The 27,385-nt window shown below is 35.3% G+C and overlaps 1 protein-coding gene across 5 annotated transcripts in view; it reads left to right on the top strand.

Annotated features, from left to right (window-relative positions):
- Positions 1 to 27,385, top strand: part of TMEM131 (transmembrane protein 131) — a 264,070-nt gene that overhangs the window by 115,674 nt on the left and 121,011 nt on the right. For all 5 annotated transcript variants that reach the window (XM_056808387.1, XM_056808386.1, XM_056808388.1 and 2 more), the window contains exon 3: positions 8,399 to 8,439. In XM_056808387.1, the coding sequence (XP_056664365.1) occupies positions 8,399 to 8,439 (41 nt within the window). The remainder of the gene's footprint in view (positions 1 to 8,398; positions 8,440 to 27,385) is intronic.

Genomic DNA, 27,385 nt, shown 5'->3' with positions numbered 1-27,385 from the left:
TTCCCATTATGATTCACATTTCATCGTTAACTCATATTTTTCCTTACCTGAAATCATTTTTCAGTGCTCTAGGGCTTCAGATCCATTTACTAGGGCTTACATTGGTCTCCCTGGGGTAAACTCTTTTCTAACCTCCTCTTGGTTTTGACCATCTCACTATGTACTTCCTAAACTCATGACATATTTTATGTTATTCTTAGGTCTCTTGTTATTTATTGTTTACTAGAATGTGAGTGGGAGAGTTCTCCACCTCTGCATCCTTCATATGGCCATCCCAATCTGAAATGTGAGCTGAAGAAGCAGGCTAGAGAGACTTTCAGCATTCCAGATGGCTTCTAGGACCTCTGGGATTAGACTGATTGTGCCTAGGCTATAGCAGGCATATGTGACTATATTCTTGCCTGAGAGAAGGAAGTGGGAATAGTATGTCACGCTGAGTGACTGGACTCTGACATTTGAAAACTGCCAAAGCATTGTAAGGGGGGAAAGGGGTTAATTTTTAAAGGGTTAGACTTGATTATTTAAGAGTGTGGTCACCAGAAATTTAATTAATTCCAAAGAGGTTTTATTTACAATTTATTTACAAAATGTAGAAAGAGTGAAGCAAGAAATCAGAGAGAGGATAAGGTAAGAAATCTAGCCTGAGCACTAAGTAATATCCTCTTGGCCCCTCCAGGCAGGGAGAATTAGAACTGAATCTCATAGGAAGCAACAGCTCCTTTTCAAGACGCTTCTTTTGTGTCACTTCCTGGGTCTTCCCCTAATTTTATGTCTACCAATCACAGTTGACACTTTGTTTTAAGTCAGTCAGTCGATTCTCATTTGTCATTCACTATCACACATGTGGGTCACAGACCGGCCCCACTCAGTGTGTGAAATGGGGTGTTTGCATCTTTTGGGATTAAATCTAAAAATGTGTAGATCTCCATACTTAACTTTTAAGTACCATGTTCTAAAAATAGGTTACAATTTAATCTTCACAGTCAGTGGAGAGTTAACTATTTTCATTGTTATAATCAGGGGAGTGTTAAATTTAATCTTCACAGGATTTTGCCATGGATCTTTAAAAATTAATGAGATCCCTTATAAAATATATGAGAGAACTTTGTTCAGCCTTTGCTTATTACTAGTAGATGAAGCAGGAATATGTGTTTTTTTTCATAGGAGTTTCCCACTGCCATATGGGAAAGAAGTCAGTTTTTCTTGTGGAGAGATTCTCCATAATTTTATAGGTCATCATATGTTCATGCTTAGGGATTATCTGCTCATTACATAAAGCTTCCAGAATAAAATCCATATTTATTCAAAATAATTCAATATAACTACACTGATTATCTAGAGGAATGACTCATAGATAGATGGAGTCAGGAAGACTATGGTTCATACTCATTTCAGCCACTTATTAAGTGATTCTGGATTCATTTATCCTCCCCATGTCTCAAGTTCCTCATCTCCAATGTGATAGTAGGTGATCCTACCATGTAAGATTATTGGGAGGATCAAAAGATAATTATATAAAGTATTGCAAACCTTAAAAGCACTGTGTATATATGAACTTTGTTGTTCTTTATTTGTTTCAGTCATGTTTGACTGTTCATGTCCCCATTTAGAGTTTTCTTGGCAAAGATACAGTGTAGTTTGCCATTTGTTTTCCAACTTATTTTATAGATGAGGAACTCAAGGCAAACAAGGTTATATGACTTGACTAGAGTAACATAGCTAGTAAATGGCCAAGACTAGATTTGAACTCAGGAAGATGGATCTAACACTCAGCATTCCATCTTCTGTTCTACCTTCTTGCCCTATTATGAGATATCCATATGGGAAAAATCAAGTATTTGAAGGGTCCAGATTGTGACATGCTGTTGGATAGACAATATGATATGTTAGAAAGAGTGCTGGTTATGGAATGAAAAGATTTGGATTCGCATTCAGAGTCTGCTATTTTTTTACTACTTGTATGACCTTAAACAAATTGCTAAACACTTTTAGGCCTCTGTTTCCACACTTATAAAATGAGGAAATTGATCTGGATTGACCTTAAGTTAGTCTCTAATAGCTTTAAATCTATTATCGTAGAGCTACATTTAATGAGTTGGGCTCAGAATTCAATAGAAGGAAGAAGCCTGTATTGGCTTTGGGAAATTGTCAAATTCTTTTACTCATTCTAAGCTTCTCTCTGAAGCTGAGACCCATTTTTTTGATACCAATATTCTTCCATTGTTACTGTATAGTTGTGTTAATAGAATACACACAGTCCCTAAAGAAAAAAAGTTGAAGATTGTCCAAAAGGCAATGTAAGAACCTAGTGCAAATATCAGCAATATGGAAATAGGTTTTGATCAAGGGCACATGTAAAACCCAGTGGAAATGCACATTAGCTATGGGAAGGGGTGGGGGAAAGGGAGGGGGAGAATATGATTCTTGTAACCAAGGAAAAAATATTCCAAATTGACTAATTAAATAAATTTTTTTAAAAGGCAATATGAGAAGCCTATAGCATATTATAAAAGAAATACAATAATAACTAGAGCACTGTCCCTGAAGTCAGGAGAACCTGAGTTCAACTTCAGCTTCAGTCACACTTAATCTCTTTTTGCCTCAGTTTCCTGATCTGTAAAATGGAGATAATAGTAAACATATCTCCCAGGATTATTGTGAGTAAAATGAGAAAATGTTTGTAAAGCAAAATACCCTTCTGTCAGTCCTCAGAATCCAAATGCTTACCACCTCCATATAAAACAATACTCCAATGCTTTTATCCCCTTTACCAAGTACTCAGAATCTTTAGTAAATATATAAAAGGTTTATTTGAATCTTTGCAGCTTTGCTGATTTGCACGGCTCCCATGTACCTTGCATCTCTTGTATTTCAAAGGTAAATTGAGATTCAGAATTTTAATCACTTCGTTAAAATTGATATAGCAAGGCATTTACTAAACAAAAGTAGTAAGTTCCAATCCATCATCTGTTATACCGCTGCTGCTTAGAAATGAGAAATACATGCTACTTTTTATGCATTATTTCAAAATACCGAATATATCGCTTTGTTTGCTACTTAATTATTATTATTTAAATATTTCATATGGCCTCTATCCATGGCGTCCACTATTCCACTTTGCATTATAAATATTATTGCTTAGAAAGGTATGATCATTTGTGTTTAGGATTGTGACATGTGAAAATTTCCAATTATTATAGTTGTTACTTTTAATGCACATTAAACTTACTCAGTTTTCTTTTATGACTTAAAATAATCAAAGCTGCAAATGAGCCAATGTGGAGCATTGATATTAAAAATAATAGTAATAATAGTAAAGTGATAACATTTAAGTGGTACCTTTGCTTATCAGCATAAGTAGGATGATGAAAGAATCAGGTTGAAATGATTCATGCTGACTATATGAAAATTATAGTGATAACTTTAATTACTTTAATAAGCTCCAAATGTAAAAGTAGTTTTTTTAAAGTGAAAAAAATATTGTTTTCATCTGCTCTAATAGAATATCTCCTTTGAGTTTTTGACCAGTGATATTATTTTTATAATTTATTATTTTTTAATACCTTTCCATCAAAGTGCTCAATATTGCTGAATTGATATTTATTTTTAGTAGATATTTCTCTAAAAGTAGCTAAATGGAAAGAAATAACAAAAGCATGGTTTAAAGGGAGGAAATGGAAACAATAATCTTACAAGTCTACTTGAGACCAATTTTGCCATAATATATGAAAAATACAGCTATTCTGTCAGTTTGGACAGCCAATGTTCAGATTATAAAACTACAAGAATTAAGAATACGAACAAAGAAGTACTGCAACAGAAGGCTGTTGGAGGTTTGTGATTTTTATGTTAATTCACATGGTAAATGTTTTCAGTAATGACTGGGTTCTTTTCATAAATTAGACTGATTTTGAACATATGCTTTACTATATCATACAAACGTAGAATTTTTTAATTGAATGAACCTTTGTGTGATACAGTCAAACCATTCCCCTTTCATTTTTCAGGCAAGGAAAAGAAATTTATTGGCAGAACTAGAACTAGGGCTACTTGATTATTTTCCAAAGCTATTTTCACTATACTATACTGCTTCTAAGAATCACTTGCTTCTTTTTAATAATATTTTACTTTTTTACCAATTTGTGTAAAAACAATTTTTAACTTTTATTTTTAAAAACTTTAGGTTCCAAATTCTCTCCTTCCATTCCCTTCCCTTTTCTTGAGAATATAAGCAATTTGATAAAGGTTATACAGGTATCACTTATTTGATTATATCAAGACTTTTCCTTAAATGTGACACAGATTTTTTTTTTTTGAGAAATGGAATTCATTTTAAGATTGTTTTGCTAACATTTTAAAAACTACTTCCCAATGAATTTCCCTGCTCATTTACAGCTAACTCGAATAAACCTTTGTCCTTTTTTCATTTTTAATGATAGTATTTGCTGAAGTTATTCCTGTGTGTTTAACTTAGAATAAATATCCTTTATCCTATTTTGACTTTTCAAATCAGCAAGCATTTATATACAAGTGGGAATAGTTACCATGATGCATAAATACATACTGAAGCCACTTTTAAAATACTAAAATTTATAGTAACTTAACTAACCAAAATACTCTTATGACTTACTTTCTATGGAAGATGTGACATCTGAATAGAGCTTTAAAGGATGGATAGGAATTCAGTAAATAAATTAAGGGTTTAGGAATTACCAGACAGATATTGCTAGCAAAAAAAAAAAGCAAAGGAGTAGAGCTGGATTAGCCCAGGACATTTTCTGAGACAGAGAATCTGTAGTGCAGGTCCACTGAAATATATAGTGCATAAGGAAGAATAATATGAGATAAGGTAGGAAAGGTTAAGATTATAAAGAGCCTAGAATACCCTGCAAATTCTTCGACCTAGCTTTTATGAAATGTCTTCTTTTTTTACTGTCCTCTTTTTTTCATTAAAAAATTTTTTTAGTTGTCTAGCATTTATTTTTGTCCCTGCCACTTCTTCCTCTAAAAGGAAGATAAAATCATTGTTTCAAATAAACATAGTTGAGGAAAATAAATTTCAGTATTGTCCTTTGCCTAAAGTTTAAGGCAGATTGTTAGCTTATTGAGGGCAGGAACTGTTTTTGCTTTCCTTATGGCCCCAGTGTTTACTACTGTTCCTAAATCCATAATTTAATGATAATATTAATAATAATATGTCATTATTATTAATAATAATATGTCATTATTAATAATGTTACTTATTAATAAGAGTTCATTCATTGATTCATTCAACAGTAAATCAGAAAAGACCAGTGGATGGCAGTGTCGTTTTCTGTAGCTACATTCAAGCCATACCTACTAACAATGATTGTCCCCTAAGGCTCTCCCTATCCTGGCCCCGTTTCTCCCTCTACACTTAGTTTATGTGATCATACCAGAGCTCTGTATTGAATTATTAATGATTGTAGCCCTAATCTCTCTTCAGACCTACACTGCTGCTCAAACATGTTCAAAAATGATCTCTGAAATCTTCTCCCTAAATCCTCCACTGCTCCTGATTTTCTTATTACTGTCCAGGACACCACCATCCTCCCAGTCATGCAAGCTTGCCATCTAGATATTACTTTTTTTTTTTAAGGCTACATAACTCGTGTGTGTGTGTGTGTGTGTGTGTGTGTGTGTGTGTGTGTAAGATCTAACAGTATAGCATATAACAACAATATAATACCTTTGATTTGTTAAAAATGTGTAATAAATTATAATAAGCTTGCTTTTCCATAAGAAGCAAATTCTTACATTAGTTATGTCCAAAAATCTGTTTCATTCTTTTTTTTTCCTTCTGCCTCCAACTCCTGTCCCTCCCCAAGAAGGTAGGTAATATGACATAGGTTACATATATTATCATAAAATACATATTTCCCTGTTTGTCATGTTATAAAACACATGTATGTTATTTTTGATGCCTCATTCTTTCTCACTACTCCTTGCTCCCATATCTAATCTTTTTCCAAATCCTTTACTTCTAACATTGCAACAGCTCTCATATACCTCCCTCTCACCATAATACCACCTCCACTCTCATGTAATCCCTTATTACATAGGCCTGGATAATTGCAACAGCTTCTTTGATCTCCCTGCCTTATCTTTTCCCTTTTCTGGTCTATCCTTCACTCAGCTATCAAATTGCTTTTCCTAAAATGCAAATCTAGCTGAGTTATACAAAACCTCCTCTCCTGTTCTATCATCTCCAGTCATTTTCTCTTACCTCCAGGCTCAAATATAAAATTCTCTAGTGTATAAAGTTCTTTATAACTTGGCTTTTTTCTACCTTTCCAGTCTTCTTACACCTTATACCGTCTCTACCAACTTTGATCCATCTTCTTTGCTATAATTCCCACAAGGTACTTCACCTTCCATCAGGCCTTTACACTGGCCATATCCCATGGCTGGAATGGTCTTCCTCCTCATCTCTGTCTCCAACTTTCTCTGGCTTCCTTCAATTTCCAGCTAAAGTTTCATATTCTCCTAGAAATCTTTCATAAACTCCCTTAATACCCTAGTGATTTCCTTTTGAGATCGCCTCAAATTTACTCTGTATATGTCTTATATGTAATATAGTTGTTTTATATTCTCTAATCTGTTAAATTATAAACTGTGTTAGGAACATTTTTGCTTTCTTTTTGTTCCCCAGTACCTACCTCCATAATAAATATGTAATAAATATTCCCTCATTGATTTCCTGAATGAAGAAACAGAAAAGACTGTTCACCTGTGATCTCTCACCTGACTAAATGAACACTCCACCTTCATTTCTAGTCATCCATCTTTGATTTGTCATATTCCATTGGTTAAATGGTTTTTTACTGACCTGGACCTCAATTTCTCTGTTCATGAAATGTGACCAATCTTTTCCTTTGAGTTTTTATTCCGCACCCTTCCATGCGCGCACGCGCACACACACACACACACATACATTCATATTATTTCCCTCAACCCCAAATATTAGTTATAGTTATTGGTAATAAATATTTTTAAAACCCTGGTATATCAAATAGAGTTGACTTTTGGGAGTGTATATTTTCAGGCTGGATGACCTTCATGGAATATGTACATAATATAAACCCTACAAATTTTATTTCTCTTTAAAATATGATTTTTAAATTAGTCTTAGATTTAAAATAGGACAAGACATGATTTATATGACCTTTCATTTTGCTCACAAAAGGATTGGAACAAACTCTTAAGAGTTCTAACATAAGTAGTTCTAGAGATGGAAGGGACAAATAAGGAAAATGAAGGAGCTTGGACTAGATGTAATTTTGGCTAAAACCTGTTCAAATAGCAGATATTACCAGATATGACCATATAGAAATTGTATCACATTTTAAAAATAGGGATATTGAAACACTCATTTATTTTTTTTACTTTATTTTTCTTAGGTTTTTTGGTCTATTTTCTTTGCAACATGGTTAATATGGCAATATGTTTTGTATAACTAGATGTGTAATCTGTAGCAAATTGCTTGCCTTCTCGGTGAGAGGTGAAGGGAAAGAAGGAGTCACTGCTTAAGTGATTGATATAAATATCTGTAAAATATATTGAATATAATATTCTCAGGTATATAAAGTCACTCCTTGTATAGCTTATAAAATGTGATTATGAAGTAATATGACTTCAAAATAAATGAGTCTATGAATTAAAACAAGTCTTTTCTTTCAAAGTTATAACCTTTAGATTGTGAATATCAATAAAATTTTAATACCTAAATTGCTTCAAGTGCATTAATAACCTTTAGACCCTTATATCTAATTTATTTGAATATCTTCAGTAGGGGAAAATCTTTTGAGAACAGATTGATTTTTTTGGAAGTAACTGGCTGTGCTTAAAACCAGAAGTCTTATCAATGATTGTTAGGGTGATAAAACCAAATGCTAATGTTTTTAGCCAGAAATGCAATGTTTGTAATGAGATCGTTTATCTCATTTGACTTTATAAGCTAATTCTGAAGGCAATTTAAAGAGGAATTCCTCTCCTTCCCCTTCTCCATCCCAAAAGTTCTGAGTAATGATAAATGTTTATAAGCTTTCAAGGAAACTTTTTTAAATGAGCAAATGAGATACAGTGCTCATTCATGTATATGAAATGTTTATTTAAAACAACATTTTTTTCTACTCATTTTTCCTACTTACTAACAACATGAGCCGAAATTCATTTTTATCTATAAATATCGCAATAAGGGCTAAATCCACGAACTTGACATTTATGTATAGCATAAGGCATTATTATGTGAAGCAGTCTTATAAAGTTAGCTATAAAAGGAAAATTAAGATTATTACATTTTGAATAATCTATATGATGATTATAATGTTAAAATATTCTTTTAAATTCATTACCAATTATATTCTTCCTTTTACAGACTGAGACAACAATTGGACTCAGTTCCTACCAACAGAAAAGGTAAGAACTAAATAGTAGAATCTCATTGAGCTTTTTTAAAAAAAAATTTTTAATTTTATTTCATCAATTTAGAACATTATTCTTGGTTACAAAAATCATATTATTTCCCTCCCTTTTCCCACCCACCCTTCCCATAGCCAATGTGCAATTCCACTGCATATTACTTGTGCCCTTAATCAGAACCTATTTCCCTGTTGTTAGTGTTTGCTACTTTAGGATGCGAACATTAGGATGTTCATTTAGGGTCTATATCCTCAATCATATCCGCCTTGATACATGTAGTCAAGCAGTTGTTTTTCTTTGGTGTTTTTACTCCCACAATTCTTCCTCTGAATGTAGATATTGTTCTTTCTCATAAATCCCTCCCAGTTGTTCAGGATCACTGCCTTGCCACTAATGGAGAAATCTGTTACATTTGATTGTATCACAGTGTATCAGTCTCTGAGTATAATGTTCTCCTTTTCTGCTCCTCTCACTCTGCATCAGTGCAGTGATCCTGAACAACTTTGAGGGTTCTATGAGAAAGAACACTACCCACATTCATTAAGCTTTTATTAGCACACTTTCAAATTCTGGAAATGCTTTTAAATCCACCATTTTAAAAAAAAGACAATAATATTTTAACACCGCATCAGCACAGTGAATCAAAAAAAAAATGTTTAAATGAGAAGACATGTATAAAGCCTTAAATTCCAGACACTCAAATCTTCTAATTTACTCTAAACATAACTGTGTGTATATGTAAAAAGATTTCTTCTGTGAAATGTTTTTAATTATTATAGTCAGTTAGATGACACTTGTTTTTGTTTTGAGACCTTTTTATAATCCCCTAGTACTTAGTAGCTACCATATAGTTGTAGAAAGAGTAGCGTTTTGGAACTAAGGAGAATTACTCTTAAATCCTGGCTTTTTTATTGACTTAGCTGTATAATTTTCTTTCTTCTGTTTGCCATTTCTTCTAGCTCAGTAATTTTTTATTGCATGGTGGATATGATGATTTATTTTGCTGTTCCACATTTACTGGACACCTTTTGTTTCTAGAATTTTAAAGATGGAAATCTGGTATCAGATACTTCGTACCCCTCTTTCAGCATTTAAATCTTTCTTTCTGTCTTTCTGTCTTTCTTTTTCTCTCCCTCCCTCCCTCCCTCCCTCCCTCCCTCCTTCCTTCCTTCCTTCCTTCCTTCCTTCCTTCCTTCCTTCCTTCCTTCCTTCCTTCCTTCCTTCCTTCCTTCCTTCCTTCCTTCCTTCCTTCCTTCCTTCCTTCCTTCCTTCCTTCCTTCCTCCCTCCCTCCCTCATTCCCTCCCTCCCTCCCTCCCTCCCTTCCTTCCTTTCTCTTTCTCTCTTATTTTCCTCATTATATGTAATAACAATTTTCAACACATGTTTTCTTAAATTATAAGATCCAAATCGTCTCTCTTCATGCCTTCCCTCCCCCCTCTTGGAGATGGTAAGCAATTTGATCTAAATTATACATACTCAGCATTTAATATTCTTATCAAAGGTGATTGAATATTGCTGATTACCACCCATTATTATTAAGATGACACAGTAGTATAACTTTCCTTCCCTTTCTTCTCCTTCTCCTCTCTTCTTAGAATAAGTATTGTATATTGAAGGCAGAAGTGTGGAAAGGGTTAGGCAATGGAGATTAAGTGACATACCAAGGGTCACACAGGAAAGGTAACTCACATTTGAACCCAGGACCTCATGTGTCTCGTCCTGTCTCTTTATCCACTGAGACACCTAGCTGTCCCTAGCATCTTCTTTTTTAGTTCCCAAAGCATTTAAGGGCTTTACAGTACATGACTAATCTGGTGAAATGAATGAATTAAGCACTTATTAAACATTTAATCTGTACAAAGGACTGTTTTAAGCTTATGGGGATATAAAACCAGTTCTTGATCTCAAGGAGGGAGATTTGCCACGTCAATATTTATTCCCTAAATGTTGTAATCTAAGTCTCTTTTATTGAGTTTTTAATTTCTATATTAATTTAAATTGTTTTTCTAATTCAGAATTGGATGTTCCAGGTTATAAAAGTCCTACCATACTTTATGATGAGCACTGAATATTACCTAATCATTAATGTAAACAAAAATCTGGTCTTAGTAGATATTTAGCTTATTCTTAATTTTTTAAAAACAGTTTTTAGGAGTAATGTTTTGCTTTTATATTTTCTTTTCCTTATCCCCAACCTTTGAACCATTCTTTGTAACTGGAATGAAAAAAGAAAAAGTAGTTCTAATCAACACATCAAAAGAGTACACCAAAGTGTCAGATATGTGACCCACAATACTCCTAAGTGCCACTTGAACCAGATTAAAATTAAGTATTTAACAAAACAAGATGTAATAAAACATGGAAAGCATCACATTTTTTTTAATGTTTTTTTAAAACCCTTACCTTTTGTCTTGGTGTCAATACTCCAAGGCAGAAGAGTGGTAAGGGCTAGGCAATGGGGGTCAAGTGACTTGCCCAGGGTCACACAGCTGGGAAGTGTCTGAGGCCAAATTTGAACCTAGGACTTCCCATCTCTAGCCCTGGCTCTCAATCCACTGAGCTACCCAGCTGCCCCCAAGCATCACATTTTAAAGTGAAGTCAGAAATACATCCTTTTCATTTCCTTATATAAGAATTAGCGGCCATTTCTTTAGAATTTGACACCATTGTTCTTTACCAATAGACCCCCACCTCTGATTAGAAGATTGGGAAATACATTTTTTTACCTCTTCTCTGGGACAAGTTTAATCATAATTAGAGTTCCGTTCCTTTTGTTGTTGTTTCTATTTATCTTTGTAGTTATTGTGTATATTGCTCTCCTAGTTCATGTTTCAGGTATTAGTCGATTCATCATCCCATAATGCTTTTTTCCACTTATCAAAAATATCATTTTAGGATTATAGGATTCCAGAGTTGGAAGGTGCTTCAAAGGTTTTCTAGTCCAGCCAGTAGCATGAGTACTCTATACAACATCTCTAGCATCAAAGAACCCATTCTCTCTTAAGTCTACTGTACTTAACAAATTCTTTTTATTGAGCCAGATTCTGGTTCTTCCACATAACTTCCACTCTAGTGGTCCTGATTATTTTTTCAGAGGCCAAATAGAATAAGCCTACTCATTCAGTTGTCTGTAACAATTCTGTTCAACAAGTATTTATAAAACATTTAATATTGATAGCCCCTATGTTAATTAAGGTGCCTATAAAACAAAAACATTTATGTACTAATAAACATATATATTAATAAGTAAATACAAACACTTTATAAGTCTTTAAATTTTTTTTTAATTTTTTTATTTAATTAATAATTTTAGTACGTTTTTCCTGAGTTACAAGAATCATATTCTTTCCCTCCCCTCTTACCACCCCTTCCTGTAGCCAACGCACACTTCCACTGGGTTTTACATGTGTCCTTGATCAAAACCTATTTCCATGTTGTTGATGTTTGCACTAGGGTGATCATTTAGAGTCTACATCCCCAATCACATCCCTATCGATCCATGTAATCGAGCAGTTGTTTTTCTTCTGTGTTTCTACTCCTGCAGTTTTTCCTTTGAATGTGGATAGTGTTCTTTCTCATAAATCCTTCCTATTTGTTTTGGAACACTGCACTGCCACTAATGAAGTACATTACATTCTATTGTACCACAGTGTATCAGTCTTTGTATATAATGTTCTCTTGGTTCTGTTCCTTTCAGTCTGTATCAATTGTTGGAGGTCATTCCAGTTGACATGAAATTCATCCAATCCATTATTCCTTTGGGCACAATAGTATTCCATCACCAACGTAAACCACAATTTATTCAGCCATTCCCCAATTGAAGGACATCCCCTCATTTTCCAATTTTTTTGCACAAAAAAAGAGCACAGCTATGAATATTCTTGTACAAGTCTTTTTCCTTATTTTCTCTTTGGGGTACAAGCCCAGCAGTGGTATGGCTGGAACAAAGGGCAGACAGTCTTTTAGCGCTCTTTGGTCATAGTTCCAAATTGCCTTCCAGAACAGTTGGATCAATTCACAACTCCACCAGCTATGCATTAATATCACAACTTTGCCACATCCCCTCCCACATTCATTACTTTCCTTAGATGTCATGTTAACCAGTCTGCTAAGTGTGAGGTGATACCTCAGAGTTGTTTTGATTTACATCTCTCTAATTATAAGAGATTTAGAACACTTTTTCATATGCATACTAATAGTTTTGTTTTCCTTATCTGAAAATTGCCTATTCATGTCCCTTGCCCATTTGTCAACTGATCAATAGCTGTGAACCTTAAAATTTCTCAGACCCTACTTCATAAGGTTGGGTTAAGACCATTCCCCATTGGGACCATTCCCCATTTGGGCAGTGAAGGTACTTAGATCAGGAATGTGAGAACACTACTTAGATCAGGACTGTGAGACCTCTACTCCACCCCTACTTAAGTCTGCCTTAGGGGAAGATAAAGTTGTAAACTCTTTGCTGAACAATGAAAAGTACTTAAACCCATACTTATAGTAAGACAAAAAGTTCTTTAAGCCATGCCTATTTTTGGATATAATACAAAAGGGTGCTAAGTACCTATAAAGGTCAGGCAACTTGTGAACTTACAAGGAGCAAAGAGGTGAAAACTTACTCAGATTCTAGTCTACTCAGGTGTGAATTACGCAAAAGATTAGTCTTCTCAGGTGTGAACTAAGAATGGTCTGTCCTTTGAAAAACGTCTACTGTGATTGGTAGATGTGAGAACTTAGGGGAGGAGAAATAGGAGAAAATTCCCTTTAAATAGGAGCTCAGATTCATTCAGAGGGTGGCTGATTCATGGAGATTCAGATTGCAGATTCAGGTATTGAGCTAGTGGAGTCAGCTGAGATGAAGCTGGCCTGGTGTCACTAGAATCCTTGCTTGGACAGATTTTGTGGTGAGTGATTTAGGACTGACTGATTTTTCTCTTAAGGGCTTAGGCCTGGGTTGGCCAGGGCTGCCCTGGGCTAACCTATCCTTTTCTCATTATTCCCCTTTTTCTCTCTTTCTCTCCTTTTCTTTAATTCCTCATTTGTATTAATTAAAATCTCTATAAAACCAGCTGACTTGAGTATATTTGAATAATTGGGAATATTTCCCTGGTGACCACCTTATATTTGATTTAAAAACAAAACACTGTAGTGAAAACATATTTCCTGAGGTCACAACTTACTCATCCACTCTTATATCTACTACAATTTAAGTCTTCCACTATTTAATCACTACAGTTTATGGCCTCAACTATTTTAATTATTACACCTTTCCCAAAGATCTGACATGTATACTATTTTAATTTTCTTCTTTATATTCAAGTCATTCACGCATTCTGAGTTTATCTTGATGTAGGGTGTGAAATATTGATCCAAACCCAGTCTCTCCCATATTGTCTTCCAATTTTCCCAGCAGTTTTTTGTCAAATAGTGTATTTTTGTCCCAAAATCTGTGAACTTTGGGATTATCATAAGACTGTCTTACTGAGGTCACTTACCCTAAGTGTGTTCCACTGATCCTCCTTTCTGTCTCTTAGCCAGTACCATATTGTTTTGATGACCACTGCTTTATAGTATAGTTTGAGATCTGGTACTGCTAGGCCCCCCTTCATTCACGTTTTTTTTTTTCATTATTTCCCTGGATAACCTTGAACTTTTGTTCTTCCAAATTAATTTCCTCATGTTTTTTTTGTTTTTTTTTAGTAAAAAAGTTTCTTGGTAGTTCAGTGGGTGTGGCACTAAATAAATAAATTAGTTGGTAAGATGGTCATTTTTATTATGTTGGCTCCTCCTACCCATGATCAATTAATGTTTTTCCAATTATTTTGATCTAATTTTAATTGTGAGGAAAGTGTTTTATAGTTGTGCTCATATAGTTCCTGTGTTTGTCCTGGCAGATAAATTCCTTAGCATTTTATATTGTCTAGGGTGATTTTGAATGGAATTTCTCTTTCTAATTCTTGCTGCTGAGATATGTTGGAGATATATAGAAATGCTAATGACTTATGTTGGTTTATTTTATATCCTGTAACTTTGCTAACGTTGTTGATTATTTCAACTAGCTTTTCATTTTATTCTCTAGGATTTTTTAAGTAGACCATCATATCATCTGCAAAGAGTGATAGCATGGTCTCCTCATTGCCTATTTTAATACCTTCAGTTTGTTTTTCTTCTCTAATTGCTACTGCTAGTGTTTATAGTAGAATGTTAAATAATAAGAGGTGATAATGGACATCCTTGTTTCATTCCTGATCTTATTGGGAAGGCTTCTAGTTTATCCCCTTTGCAGATGATGTTTGATGATGGTTTTAGATACATACTGTTTATTATTTTTAGGAAAGACCTTTCTGTTCCTATACTTTGTAGTGTTTTCAATTGGAATGAGTGTTGTATTTTATCAAAGGCTTTTTCTGCATCTATTGAGATAATCATGTGATTTTTGTTGGTTTGCTTGTTGATATGGATTTCCTAATATTGAACTATTCTTGTATTCCTGGTATGAATCTCACCTGATCATAAGGAATAACCATCGTGAACATTTCCTGGAGTCTTTTTGCTAGTATTTTATTTAAGCTTTTTGCATCTATGTTCATTATGGAGATTGGTCTATAATTTTCTTTTTCTGTTTTTGACCTGCCTGGCTTTGAAATTAATACCATATTTGTGTCATAAAAGGAGTTTGGTAGAACTCCTCCTTTGCTTATTCTGTCAAATAGTTTGTATAATATTGGGAATTTCTTGTTCTTTGAATGTTTGATTGAATTCACTTTTGAATCCATCTAGTCCTGGGGATTTTTTCTTAGGGAGTTCTTTGATGGTTGTTCAATTTCTTTTTCTGATATGGGGTTATTTAGGTATTCTATTCTTCTGTTAATCTAGACAATTTATATTTTTGTAAATATTCATCCATATCACATATTTATTGCCATATTTATTGCCATATAATTGGGCACAATAGTTTTTAATGATTATCTTAATTTCCTATTCATTAGAGGTGAGGTCTCCCTTTTCATCTCTGATCCTGTTGATTTGGTTTTCTTCTTAACTTTTTAAATTAGCTTGACCAGTTCTTTGTCTATTTTATTTGTTTTTTTCAAAGTACCATCATCTAGTCTTATTTATTAAATCAATAGTTTTTTGACTTTTGATTTTATTGATTTCTCCTTTAATTTTTAGGATGTTTAATTGAGTTTTCATCTGAGGATTTTTAATTTGTTCACTTTCTAGTTCTTTAATTTGCATGTCTAGTTCATTGTTCTCTGCTCTCCATAATTTGTTAATATATGACCTAAAGGATATAAATTTCCCACAAAGTACTGCTTTGGCTGCATCCCATAGATTTTGAAAGTATGTCTTATCATTGTCATTTTTTTCAATGAAATTATTAATTATTTCTATATTTTGTTCTTTAACTGATTTTGGAAAATCATTATTTAATTTCCAATTAATTTTTGATTTGGCTCTACCCTTACTAATTATTATTTTTATTGCATTGTGATCTGAAAAGATTGCATTTGTTATTTCTTCTCTGTTGTACTCATTTACAATGTTTTTATGCCCTAGTACTGTGAATTTTAAAACTACCCCACCCTACTCAGACCATACTTTAGAAGATCTGATTTAGCTATCTCCTGATTAGTAACAATGGAGATACTTGGTTTAACAGAATCAAGTCTTGGGAACTCTACATTTCTCCATTCTACTCAGTTTATCAAGGTCAGGAATGTCTGGACCATACTCAAGGATTAAGTATTTGAGAAAATGGCCTTAAACAGACATGTGCAGAAATAGCATACAGACCTATGGGCTGTCCTAAGTAAAGCTAAGCTAACATTGGTACAGATGAGATGCAGGAAAGTGATGTAAAACGTCTATATAGGGCAAGTCACTTGCTCTCTTTGGCCTCTTTTCCTGGAAAGGCGTCTCTGGCTGGCTGCATGCTAAGCGTTCTGACATCTTGGCATGGTGGCAGCTATTTGGGTTTTGGCAGTTAGTTTGCCCTTGAGCTAATTCAGGTTCAGGCATCTTGGCTGAGCCCTCCTTCCTCTTTTTCTCTCCAAAACCTTACCTTCTAGAGCCTGTAATATTTCCACCCAGCACAAGCCAGGCAGGAGAAATCCTACACCCTTTTCCTTCTCTCTTCTTCTTACATTTCTTTCCACTCTATTATTTAAATCACCATAAATTTCCATACTGTCTTGGGTAATTTTTTTTAGTTGTTATTTGGGATATCGATGGTGTCCAATAATTAATATAGTTTAGGCCACAATGCTAAAATTATCCTTTATAGTACATGGTCAATCTTTGTACTGTGTGCTGCTGAAAAGAAGGTGTATACCATTTTCTCCCTATTTGTTTTTCTCCACATATCTACTAACTCTAACTTTTCTCAGATTTCATTCACATCTCTTACCTCTTTCTTATTTATTTTTTTGTTTGATTTGTCTAGGTCTGATAGAGCAAGTTTCAGGTCTCCCACTGTATAGTTTTATGACCTATTTCTTCTTTGAGTTCTAGTATTTTCTCCTTTAGAAATTTGAGTGCTATGCCATTTGGTGTGTACATGTTGAGTACTGATATTTCATCATTGTCTATACTGCCTTTTATCAGGATGTAATTGCTTTAACTAGATCTCTTTTCACTTTGGCTTTGTCAGATATCATGATTATGACTCCTGCCTTCTTTTTCTCTGTTGATGCCCTATCTGCTTACCTTTACCCTATGAATATCTATCCTCATGTGTGTTTCTTTTAGACAACATATTGTAGGATTTTGGTTTCTAATTCACTCTGCTATTTGCTTGTTTTTTATGGGTGAGTTCATTCCATTCACATTCACAGTTATGATTATCAGCAGTGTATTTCCCAACATGTTGATTTCCACTCCTAGTCCTGCCCTTTCTTCTTTCACTATTTCCTTCTACACCATTGGTTTTTTTTCTTCAGTCCCCCTAATTCTCACACTTATTTTACTTCCCTTTCTCCCCCTCCCCCTACTTATTCCCCTCTTATTTTCTTTATCTTCTTTTTAAACTACCCCGAGCCCCACCCTCTCCTTCCCTTTAATTGCTTCCCTCCCCACCAGTCCGTTTGTTACCCTTCTACTTCTTTATAGGGTACGATTCAATTCTCTGCCCCAATGGATTTCATTGCTTTGAGTCAATTTCAGTGCATGCAAGAATTATGTATTTACTGTCTCCAACCTCTTAACCCTTCCAGCATATTAGTGTTCTCCCCCATTTTACCCCATTTTGTTTCTTTCCCCTTTTCTCTTAGTATTAACCTCTTTTTCTCAAGTTTTATACACACACACATATTTGTGTCGTGGCATTTCATCCTATAGGGTTCTTTCGCAGTATAATTCTTATAGCTGCCCAGGTGATAATAACAATTTACAAGAATTTCCAATATCCTACTTTCTCGTAGCGATACATATAATTGTAACTTATTGGATCCCTTAATAAAAGTTTTTTTTTGTTTTTCCCCTTTCTTAATTAAAATATTAGTACTGAAACTATGGGCCTTTGCATTCATGGGAAACTTGTAATCCTTAAAGAATTTTTGCAGTTTCCCAAATATAGTCTGGCTTATATTCATGCTTGTATTCAACTCTAAGGCCAGTGTATTATCTATCTCTACAGTCTAGCCACAGATATACTCTGTGGGAGAAACTTCACAGGGTACCTATTCATATGTATTTTGAAATCTGAACTGTAGACATTTTCCATCAACTGGGTCTTTCCTATGTAGATAGACAGACTAACCTCCTTTTAGCAACTGCTGATCTCTTCCAGGAGAAGTTATAGTATTTTAGAACTTGCTGCAATTAGCATGCCACCTACAAAGTGGACCATCTTTTGACTTGAAATATGTGGGATCTCATGCATTATTGTTTTTTTTAACATTATTTTATTTGGTTACTTACAAACATTATTCATTGGAAACACTGATCATTATCTTTTCCTCCCCCCGCACCCCTCCCACCACTTCTCCCATAACTGATGCACAATTCCACTGGGTTTCACATGTGTTCTTGGTTCGAACCCATTTCCATGTTGTTGGTATTTGCACTAGAGTGTTCATTTAGAGTCTCTCCTCAGTCATTTCCTCTCAGCCCCTGTAGTCAAGCAGTTGCTTTTCATCGGTGTTTTTACTCCCACAGTTTATCCTGTGCTTGTGGGTAGTGTTTTTTAGATCCCTGCAGATTGTTCAGAGACATTGCATTGTCCCTAGTAGAGGAGTCCATTACCTTCGATTGTACCACAATGTATCAGTCTCTGTGTACAATGTTTTCCTGGTTCTGCTCCTTTCGCTCTGTATCACTTCCTGAAGGTTGTTCCAGTCTCCATGGAATTCCTCCACTTTATTATTCCTTTGAGCACAATAGTATTCCATCACCAACATATACCACAATTTGTTCAGCCATTCCCCAATTGAAGGCCATCCCCTCATTTTCCAATTTTTGGCCACCACAAAGAGCACAGCTATGAATATTCTTGTACAAGTCTTTTTCCTTATTATCTCTTTGGGGTACAAACCCAGCAGTGCTATGGCTGGATCAAAGGGTAGACAGTCTTTTATCGCCCTTTGGGCATAGTCCCAAATTGCCCTCCAGAATGATTGGATCAGTTCACAACTCCACCAGCAATGAATTAATGTCCCTACTTTGCCACATCCCCTCTAGCATTCATTACGTTCCATAGCTGTCATGTTAGCCAATCTGCTAGGTGTGAGGTGATACCTCAGAGTTGTTTTGATTTGCATCTCTCTGATTATAAGAGATGTAGAGCACTTTTTCATGTGCTTATTAATAGTTTTGATTTCTTTGGCTGAGAACTGCCTGTTCATGTCCCTTGCCCATTTATCAATTGGAGAATGGCTTGATTTTTTGTACAATTGGTTTAGCTCTTTGTAAATTTCAGTAATTAAATCTTTGTCAGAGGTTTTTATGAAGATTGCTTCCCAATTTGTTGCTTTCCTTCTGATTTTAGTTATCTTGGTTTTGTTTGTACAAAAGCTTTTTAATTTGATATAGTCGAAATTATTTATTTTACATTTTGTGACTCTTTCTATGTCTTGCTTGGTTTTAAAATCTTTCCCTTCCCAAAGGTCTGACATGTATACTATTCTGTGTTTACCTAATTTACTTATAGTTTCCTTCTTTATGTTCATGTCAGTCACCCATTTTGAATTTATCTTGGTGTAGGGTGTGAGGTGTTGATCTAATCCTAATCTCTCCCACACTGTACTATATTGGCTCGTCCTACCCATGAGCAGTTAATGTTTTTCCAATTGCTCAAGTCTAGTTTTAGTTGTGTTGAGAGTGTTTTGTAGTTGTGTTCATATAGTTCCTGTGATTGTCTCGGGAGATAGATTCCTAGGTATTTTATTTTGTCTAAGGTGATTTTGAATGGGATTTCTCTTTCTAGTTTTTGCTGCTGAACTATGTTGGAGATGTATAGAAATGCTGATGACTTATGTGGGTTTATTTTGTATCATGCAACTTTGCTAAAGTTGTTGATTATTTCAATTAGCTTTTTGGTTGAATCTCCAGGATTCTTTAAGTAGACCATCATGTCATCTGCAAAGAGTGATAGCTTAGTCTCCTCCTTGCCTATTTGGATGCCTTCAATTTCTTTTTCTTCTCTAATTGCTACTGCTAGTGTTTCTAGTACAATGTCAAATAGTAGAGGTGATAATGGGCATCCTTGTTTCACTCCTGATCTTATTGGGAATGCATTTAGTTTATCCCCATTGCAGATAATATTGGCTGATGGTTTTAGATATATACTGTTTATTATTTTTAGGAACGACTCTCCTATTCCTATGCTGTCTAGTGTTTCCAGTAGGAATGGGTGTTGTATTTTATCAAAGGCTTTTTCTGTGTCTATTGAAATAATCATGTGATTTTTGTTGGTTTGCTTGTTGATATGGTCGATTATGTGGATGGTTTTCCTAATATTGAACCAGCCCTGCATCCCTGGTATAAATCCTACTTGATCATGGTGGATGACTCTTCTGATCACTTCCTGGATTCTTTTTGCTAGTATCCTATTTAAGATTTTTGCATCTATATTCATTAGGGAGATTGGTCTATAATTTTCTTTCTCTGTTTTTGATCTGCCTGGTTTTGGAATCAGTACCATGTTTGTGTCATAAAAGGAGTTTGGTAGAATTCCCTCTTTGCTTATTATATCAAATAGTTTGTATAGTATTGGGATTAACTGTTCTCTGAATGTTTGATAGAATTCACTTGTGAATCCGTCAGGCCCTGGAGATTTTTTTTTTTAGGGAGTTCTTTGATGGCCTGTTGGATTTCATTTTCTGATATGGGATTATTTAAGAATTCTATTTCTTCTTCTGTTAGTCTAGGCAGTTTGTATTTTTGTATATATTCATCCATATCGCCTAGATTTCTGTATTTATTGCCATATAATTGGGCAAAGTAATTTTTAATGATTGCCTTGATTTCCTCTTCATTGGAGGTAATGTCCCCCTTTTCATCTTTGACGCTGTTAATTTGCTTTTCTTCTTTCCTTTTTTAAATTTGATTGACCAGTATTTTGTGTATTTTGTTTGTTTTTTCAAAGTACCAGCTTCTAGTCTTATTTATTAAATCAATAGTTCTATCACTTTCTATTTTATTAATTTCTCCCTTAATTTATAGGATTTCTAGTTTGGTTTTCTGCTGGGCGTTTTTAATTTGATTGCTTTCGAGTTTTTTTATTTGCATTTCCAATTGATTGATTTCTGCTCTCCCTAGTTTGTAAATATATGCACTCAGGGATATGAATTTTCCTCTGAGTACTGCTTTGCCTGCATCCCAAAAGGTTTGAAAAGATGTCTCACCATTTTCATTTTCCTCGATGAAATTATTAATTGTTTCTATGATTTCTTCTCTAACTAAAAGATTTTGGAGTATCATATTGTTTAATTTCCAATTAATTTTTTATTTTGTTTTCCACGTACCGTTACTGATCATTATTTTTATTGCTTTGTGATCTGAAAAGGCTGCATTTATTATTTCTGCTTTTCTGCATTTGTATGCCATGTTTCTGTGACCTAGTGTATGGTCAATCTTTGTGAATGTGCCATGTCGTGCTCAGAAGAAGATGTATTCCTTTTTGTCCCTATTTATTTTTCTCCCTATGTCTATTAACTCTTAATTTTTCTAAGATTTCATTCACTTCTTTTACCTCATTTATTTTTTGATTTGATTTATCTAAATTTGATAATGGTTGGTTCAAATCTCCCACTAATATTGTTTTACTGTCTATTTCTTCCTTCAATTCTCCTAGTTTCAGTCTTAGAAATTTGGGTGCTATATTATTTGGTGTATACATGTTGATTAGTGATATTTCCTCATTATCTAAAGTCCCTTTTAACAAAATATAATTACCTTCCCTATCCCTTTTGATCAGGTCTATTTTTACTTTGGCTTTATCAGATATCATGATTGCAACTCCCACCTTCTTTCTATCAGTTGAGGCCCAGAAGGTCTTACTCCATCCTTTAATTCTGACCTTATGGGTGTCTACCCGCCTCGTGTGTGTTTCTTGAAGACAACATATGGTAGGGTTTTGGATTCTAACCCATTCTGCGATTCGTCTACGTTTTATGGGTGAGTTCATCCCATTCACGTTCAAAGTTATGATTGTGACCTGTGAATTCTCTGGCATTTTGATATCCTTCCCTAATTCTAACTTTTCTTCTTTAGCTCTAACCTTTTAATCCAGTGACTTACTTTAAATCAGTCCCCCTTGTCCCCTCCCTTGATATGTTTCCCTTTCTAGCCCCTCCCTTTTTGTTCCCTCCCCCTCCCCCCTCTCCTTCCCTCCCCTTTTGTTTTCCCTCCCCCCCTTGTTTTTCCCTTCTCCCTACCCTTGTTGGGTAAGATAGAATTCACGATCCCAATGGATCTGAATGTTTTTCCCTCTCAGAGTTGATTTCCCTGAGAGTAAGGTTTAAGTAAAAACTCTCTTCCTCTCCTTCTTATAGGAGTTTTCTTCCCCTCCCCTTCCCGTGTGAATCTTTGTGTGAGAAAGATTATTCTATTTGGTCTTTCTTTTCCCCCTATTTACACATTACATTTTCCCCACATGTTAATATACATAGATTGATATAAATGTAGTCCTTATAGAAGAGAGTTTGAATAAATGAAAAGATAACAATTTTCTCCTTTTCCCTTTCCATCATTTTTACCTTTTCAGGTATTCCATGCTCTTTGTTTTTCGATATTGAAATTTCCACAGAGCTCTGGGCTTTTCTTTGCAAAAAGTTGGAAATCTTCTATTTTGTTGAATGCCCATACTTTCCCTTGGAAGTATATAGTCAGTTTTGCTGGATAGCTGATTCTTGGTTGAAGACCCAGCTCTCTTGCCTTTCTGAAAATCATGTTCCATGCCTTACAATCATTCAGAGTGGAACTTGCAAGGTCTTGTGTGACCCTGATTGGCATTCCCTTATATCTAAATTGTCTTTTTCTGGCTTCTTGTAGGATTTTTTCTTTTGCTTTAAAGCTTTGTTATTTGGCAATTACATTCCTGGGTGTTGTCTTTTGGGGATTAAGTGTAGAGGGTGTTCTGTGAGCTTTTTCAGTGGCTGTATTGCCCCCTTGTTCTAGAATCTCTGGGCAATTTTCTTTGATTATATCTTGTCTTACGATGTCGAGTTTGCTATTTATTTCTGGCTTTTCTGGTAGTTCAATTATTCTTAAATTATGTCTTCTTCCTCTATTTTCCAAGTCTGTCACCTTGTCAGTGAGATATTTTATGTTCTCTTCTAATTTCTTGATCCTTTGTCTTTGCTTTATTGATTCTTGCTCTTTTACCTGCTCGTTGTCTTCCAGTTGCCTAATTCTGACCTTTAAAGCCTGGTTTTCCTTTTCCGTTTGGTCAAACCGGTTTATAGTTGCGTGAAATTCTTTTGCATTAATTCCCACTTTTTCTGCCAGAAGGCTTCCATCTTTTTTATCATTTCTGATTCAAATTCATCATGGGTTTGTGGAGAGTTTCCATTTCCTTTGGAAGGTTTTGGCGCGTTTGCTTGTGTTTCCTCTTCTATCTCCTTTGTATTTTTGCTCCATAAAATGTGTCCAAAGTTGCCCCCTTCTTGTTTTTCTTGTTGTTTTGAGGCTTTTTTGCTTCTGTGCTGTTTACCATCTCTATCTGAGTGAGGGGGGCTGGCTCTTCTGTTATCTGTCTGGTGTTCAGTGGCTTTAGCCCCAGGCAAAATGTCTGTCTTACCCAGGAAGCCCGGAATGGCTAGTGTTTCGGTGTTTCAGTGTTACTACCCTCCTCAGTTCCCTCCCGATGTTTCTCTATTGCCTTAGTTCTATGCTCTGCGCCTGGCTTGACAGTCTCAGATGTATTTCAATGCCTTTGCTGGCCAGAGGAGCCTGCACTCTGAGGGGGAGGGGCCTTGGCTTCTTGGAGCTCCAAGTGCTGGTGATAGGATTAACCTCAGACTGAGTATGCCCTGAGGCAGGGACCTTCAGTGAGACTCAGATAGAAGGATCTGGTCAGGGGGCTACAGGCTCCTCCTGTCTCTCTCTGTTTCCCTGCTTTCTGGGTGCCCCTGAGACTGGCTCAGATTGTTTTCAGGGTGAGGCCTTCAGAATAGCTGGCTCCAGAGGCCCTTTTGCCTGCCCTGAGGTTCCTGCTGCTGCCTCGGATTCAGAGCTCTGGGTTGGAGGGGATGGGTCCTGGGGCCTTCCTTTTGCCTACCCCTTTGATCCAAGTTTTCTCGGGTTTTGACTTTTGGGGGGCCGTACCTTTTGATCTAGGTCTAGGAGGAGTGTTCCCAGGATCTATTCTGTTGTTTGTTTTTAATTTTGGTGCCTTAGGAGCATTCAGGTTGAAATTGGTAAGGAAGGGTTTCTGGAGCTCTGAACTTTAGCTTTCTCTAAGCTGCCATCTTGACCAGAAGTCTCTCATGCATTATTGTGATGAATACGTTTGGCAAACATGCTTACAATAATTTGAGTATTAAAATAAGAGACTTCATGTCACAGAGTATTTGTTACTACAGTTTTTCAAATTGCTATTGCCATTTTCTTCTTCCTATTAAAATCTAAGATTATTCCCATGTCTTTATGAATCACCAATCCAAGATATATATATATATATATATATATATATCAGGAGTTGCTTTTCCTGTGATATATCATTTTCTAGACAATAGACATACTTCCCCCCTTATGTGGCCAGTTCAACCTATTACTTTTTTTAAAACCCTTACCTTCCATTTTGGAATCAGTACTATGTATTGGTTCTAACACACAAGAGTGGTAAGGGCTAGGCAATGGGAGTTAAGTGACTTGCTCAGGGTCACACAGCTAGGAAGTATCTGAGGTCACATTTGAGCCCATGACCTTCCGTCTCTAGGCCTGGTTCTCAATCCACTGAGCCACCCAGCTGCTCCCCAACCTATTGCTTTTCAGTGGTTATGGAACTTTCTTCATTAGGTCCATGTTGTGAAGTAACAGGAGAATCTGGAGGACCTCTGTTTCCCTTTAAAATGCTGTGTCACACCAGCCCACAAACACATTTGCTAAGCTAATTTCTTCTTGTTTTATGCTTTGCTTTCTTACTTGATATTAACAATTAGAAATTGTGCACATCTATATGCTTTTGCATCTATAAAGCCAAGTCAAGTCATGTCCATAAGCATTTACTAAGTTCCTACAATGGGCAAACTGTGTGCTAGCTCTAGAGATAAAAAGATAGCCAGGCCCTGCTCTCAAGGAGCTAACAGTCAGCATACAAATAGCTATGTACAAACAAGGTATTTGCAGAATAAATTGAGATATTCTTAGAGGTTAGGCCTTAACATTAAGGGGGGACCAGGAAAGGCAGGATTTTAGCTGAGACTTGAAAGAAGCCTGGGAAGCCAGCAGTGGAAAGGATTCCAGGTGTCGAGGAATGCCCTTGAAAATTATATAAGTACTTTATGACATTGATGGAAACATGATATTATGATTTCTAATCCATAGTACACTTATTTCATGTTATGAATTTAGGTCCCTCTAGTTTATAGACACTAATGACTTACTCAAGTTGATTACAGTTGAAGATAAAGATGTTGTATAAGACTGAATGTTGTGCTGAACTACATACATACATACATACATACATACATACATACATACATACATACATCCCTTTTGCAGGGGTAAAGGATACAGTGCCCTGGAAGTCTGTAAAATCTGTAAAAAAATTTTGTCCCTCCCTGTACACCAGGGAAGGCATCTGCATTTTTTTTTCTTTTATGAGGTGTTTATAGCACCTTATTTCCCTTTATGAGTTACTGAACTTTTTAAGATATCTACATTTCTATCTTTTGTGTATCTGTTGACTTTTGCATTCTTTTCAATAACTTTTTACTCATTAAAAAAAGAAATTGTGTATATTTATGGTATTAAAAGATAAAATGTTGATATTTTCCAATACTACACATATTTTATGCATTTTTTAGTATCTGAACTTTTTCTGTGTTATCTGCTGACCTTTTCATGTTGTCTATGGCTTCCGCAAAACTCCGCCCAAATTCCCCTTTAATTTCTTATCCCAGCCTGTGAGATATCAAAACAGCTATGGGGAAAGTCACAGCATGGAAGGTGTATGCATGTGTGCAGGTCTCCATCTTCGTCTCCCCCTTCCCCACCCGTGTGTGTGTGTGTGTGTGTGTGTGTGTGTGTAGTTAGTTAGCACCATATGGGGAACTTACTGAAAATAATTTTGACTTGTTGTTGTTATTATTGTTGTTGTTGTTATTGTTATTATTGAAAATAATGTTGACAATGGCCCATTATTCCGAGACCTGCTTATTAATGTGTTGGGGGAGATGATATTGATTATGTTGCCTTTTGCATTACGTGCTCATTGTCTAATACCTACCTGTGATATTTGTGCACCTACCTGGAAATTGTCACATATTCCCACTTTGAGTAGGAACCGAGATGTAAGGGGCCTAACCTCTTTTGCTGGCATGCACCTATCCAGATTGTTATATAAAAGTGGGCTCACTGGGAAACCAGTTTGCTGATCTTCAGTGATCAGCCTGTTAACATGTTGATATACTTATAATAAACTCATTTTAATTCTAAAAAAAATGTAAAGGAAAGATAATATACTGAGTCAGAAGATGGAGGTTCTTGTGAGAAGAACAGTAAGGAACCCACTATCCCTGGATCATAAGAGTATGTGGAGGGAAATAAGGTAAAAGAAGGCTAAAAAAGTAGGAAGGGACTAAGTTATGAAGGACTTTAAAAGACAAATAGAAGATTGTATAAAAGCATATCATATGAAAGTCAGTTTTCAAAGAATTAGATTGCAATCAAATATACTTAATACGAAAAACTGGAATACATGAATGTCTGCTTCACAAAGTACTTCAAGATATGCCCCAAAGGCATGATTATGAACACCAAATATTATTGTCTTCCTGACAAGTGGGGGGTGGTACTAATTTAACAGAATATTCTGGATGATAGAACACCAGATGAGAGAGTTGGCCAATTCTGAGATGAGTGCTGAGAACTTAAGTACTTTTGGCTCTGGGTATTACCAAAGAACAAAGTTGGTTGTTAGTGATTTTCTTTTTCTTCATGTCCTTCTCTGTAAGTAATGAGGGAGGAATCCAACCTGTAGGGCTACAGAAAGGAAAGACACATTGAGGGACTCTTCATATTCATTGTAGGATGAGCTAAGCCTCTTCAATGTTTATATTTTTATTTTCATAAACATAATTATGTGGAGTAGACATTTGTGACCTGTGGAATAGCATATTTTGCTTTGGGCATTATACATGTCCCTGAAAATTATATTTAAAGCATTATTATATTTAGATACCATATCATTCTTTCCCTTTAATTTCCATCATAAATACAGACAGACATCCCACAGGAAGTATTTTAAATCCTTGTAATATTTTTAAAGCACATTTTCCT

The sequence above is a fragment of the Monodelphis domestica genome, chromosome 8, assembly GCF_027887165.1.
Source record: "Monodelphis domestica isolate mMonDom1 chromosome 8, mMonDom1.pri, whole genome shotgun sequence".
NCBI classification, from domain to species: Eukaryota; Metazoa; Chordata; class Mammalia; order Didelphimorphia; family Didelphidae; genus Monodelphis; species Monodelphis domestica.
This window is presented reverse-complemented; position numbering and strand designations above follow the sequence as displayed.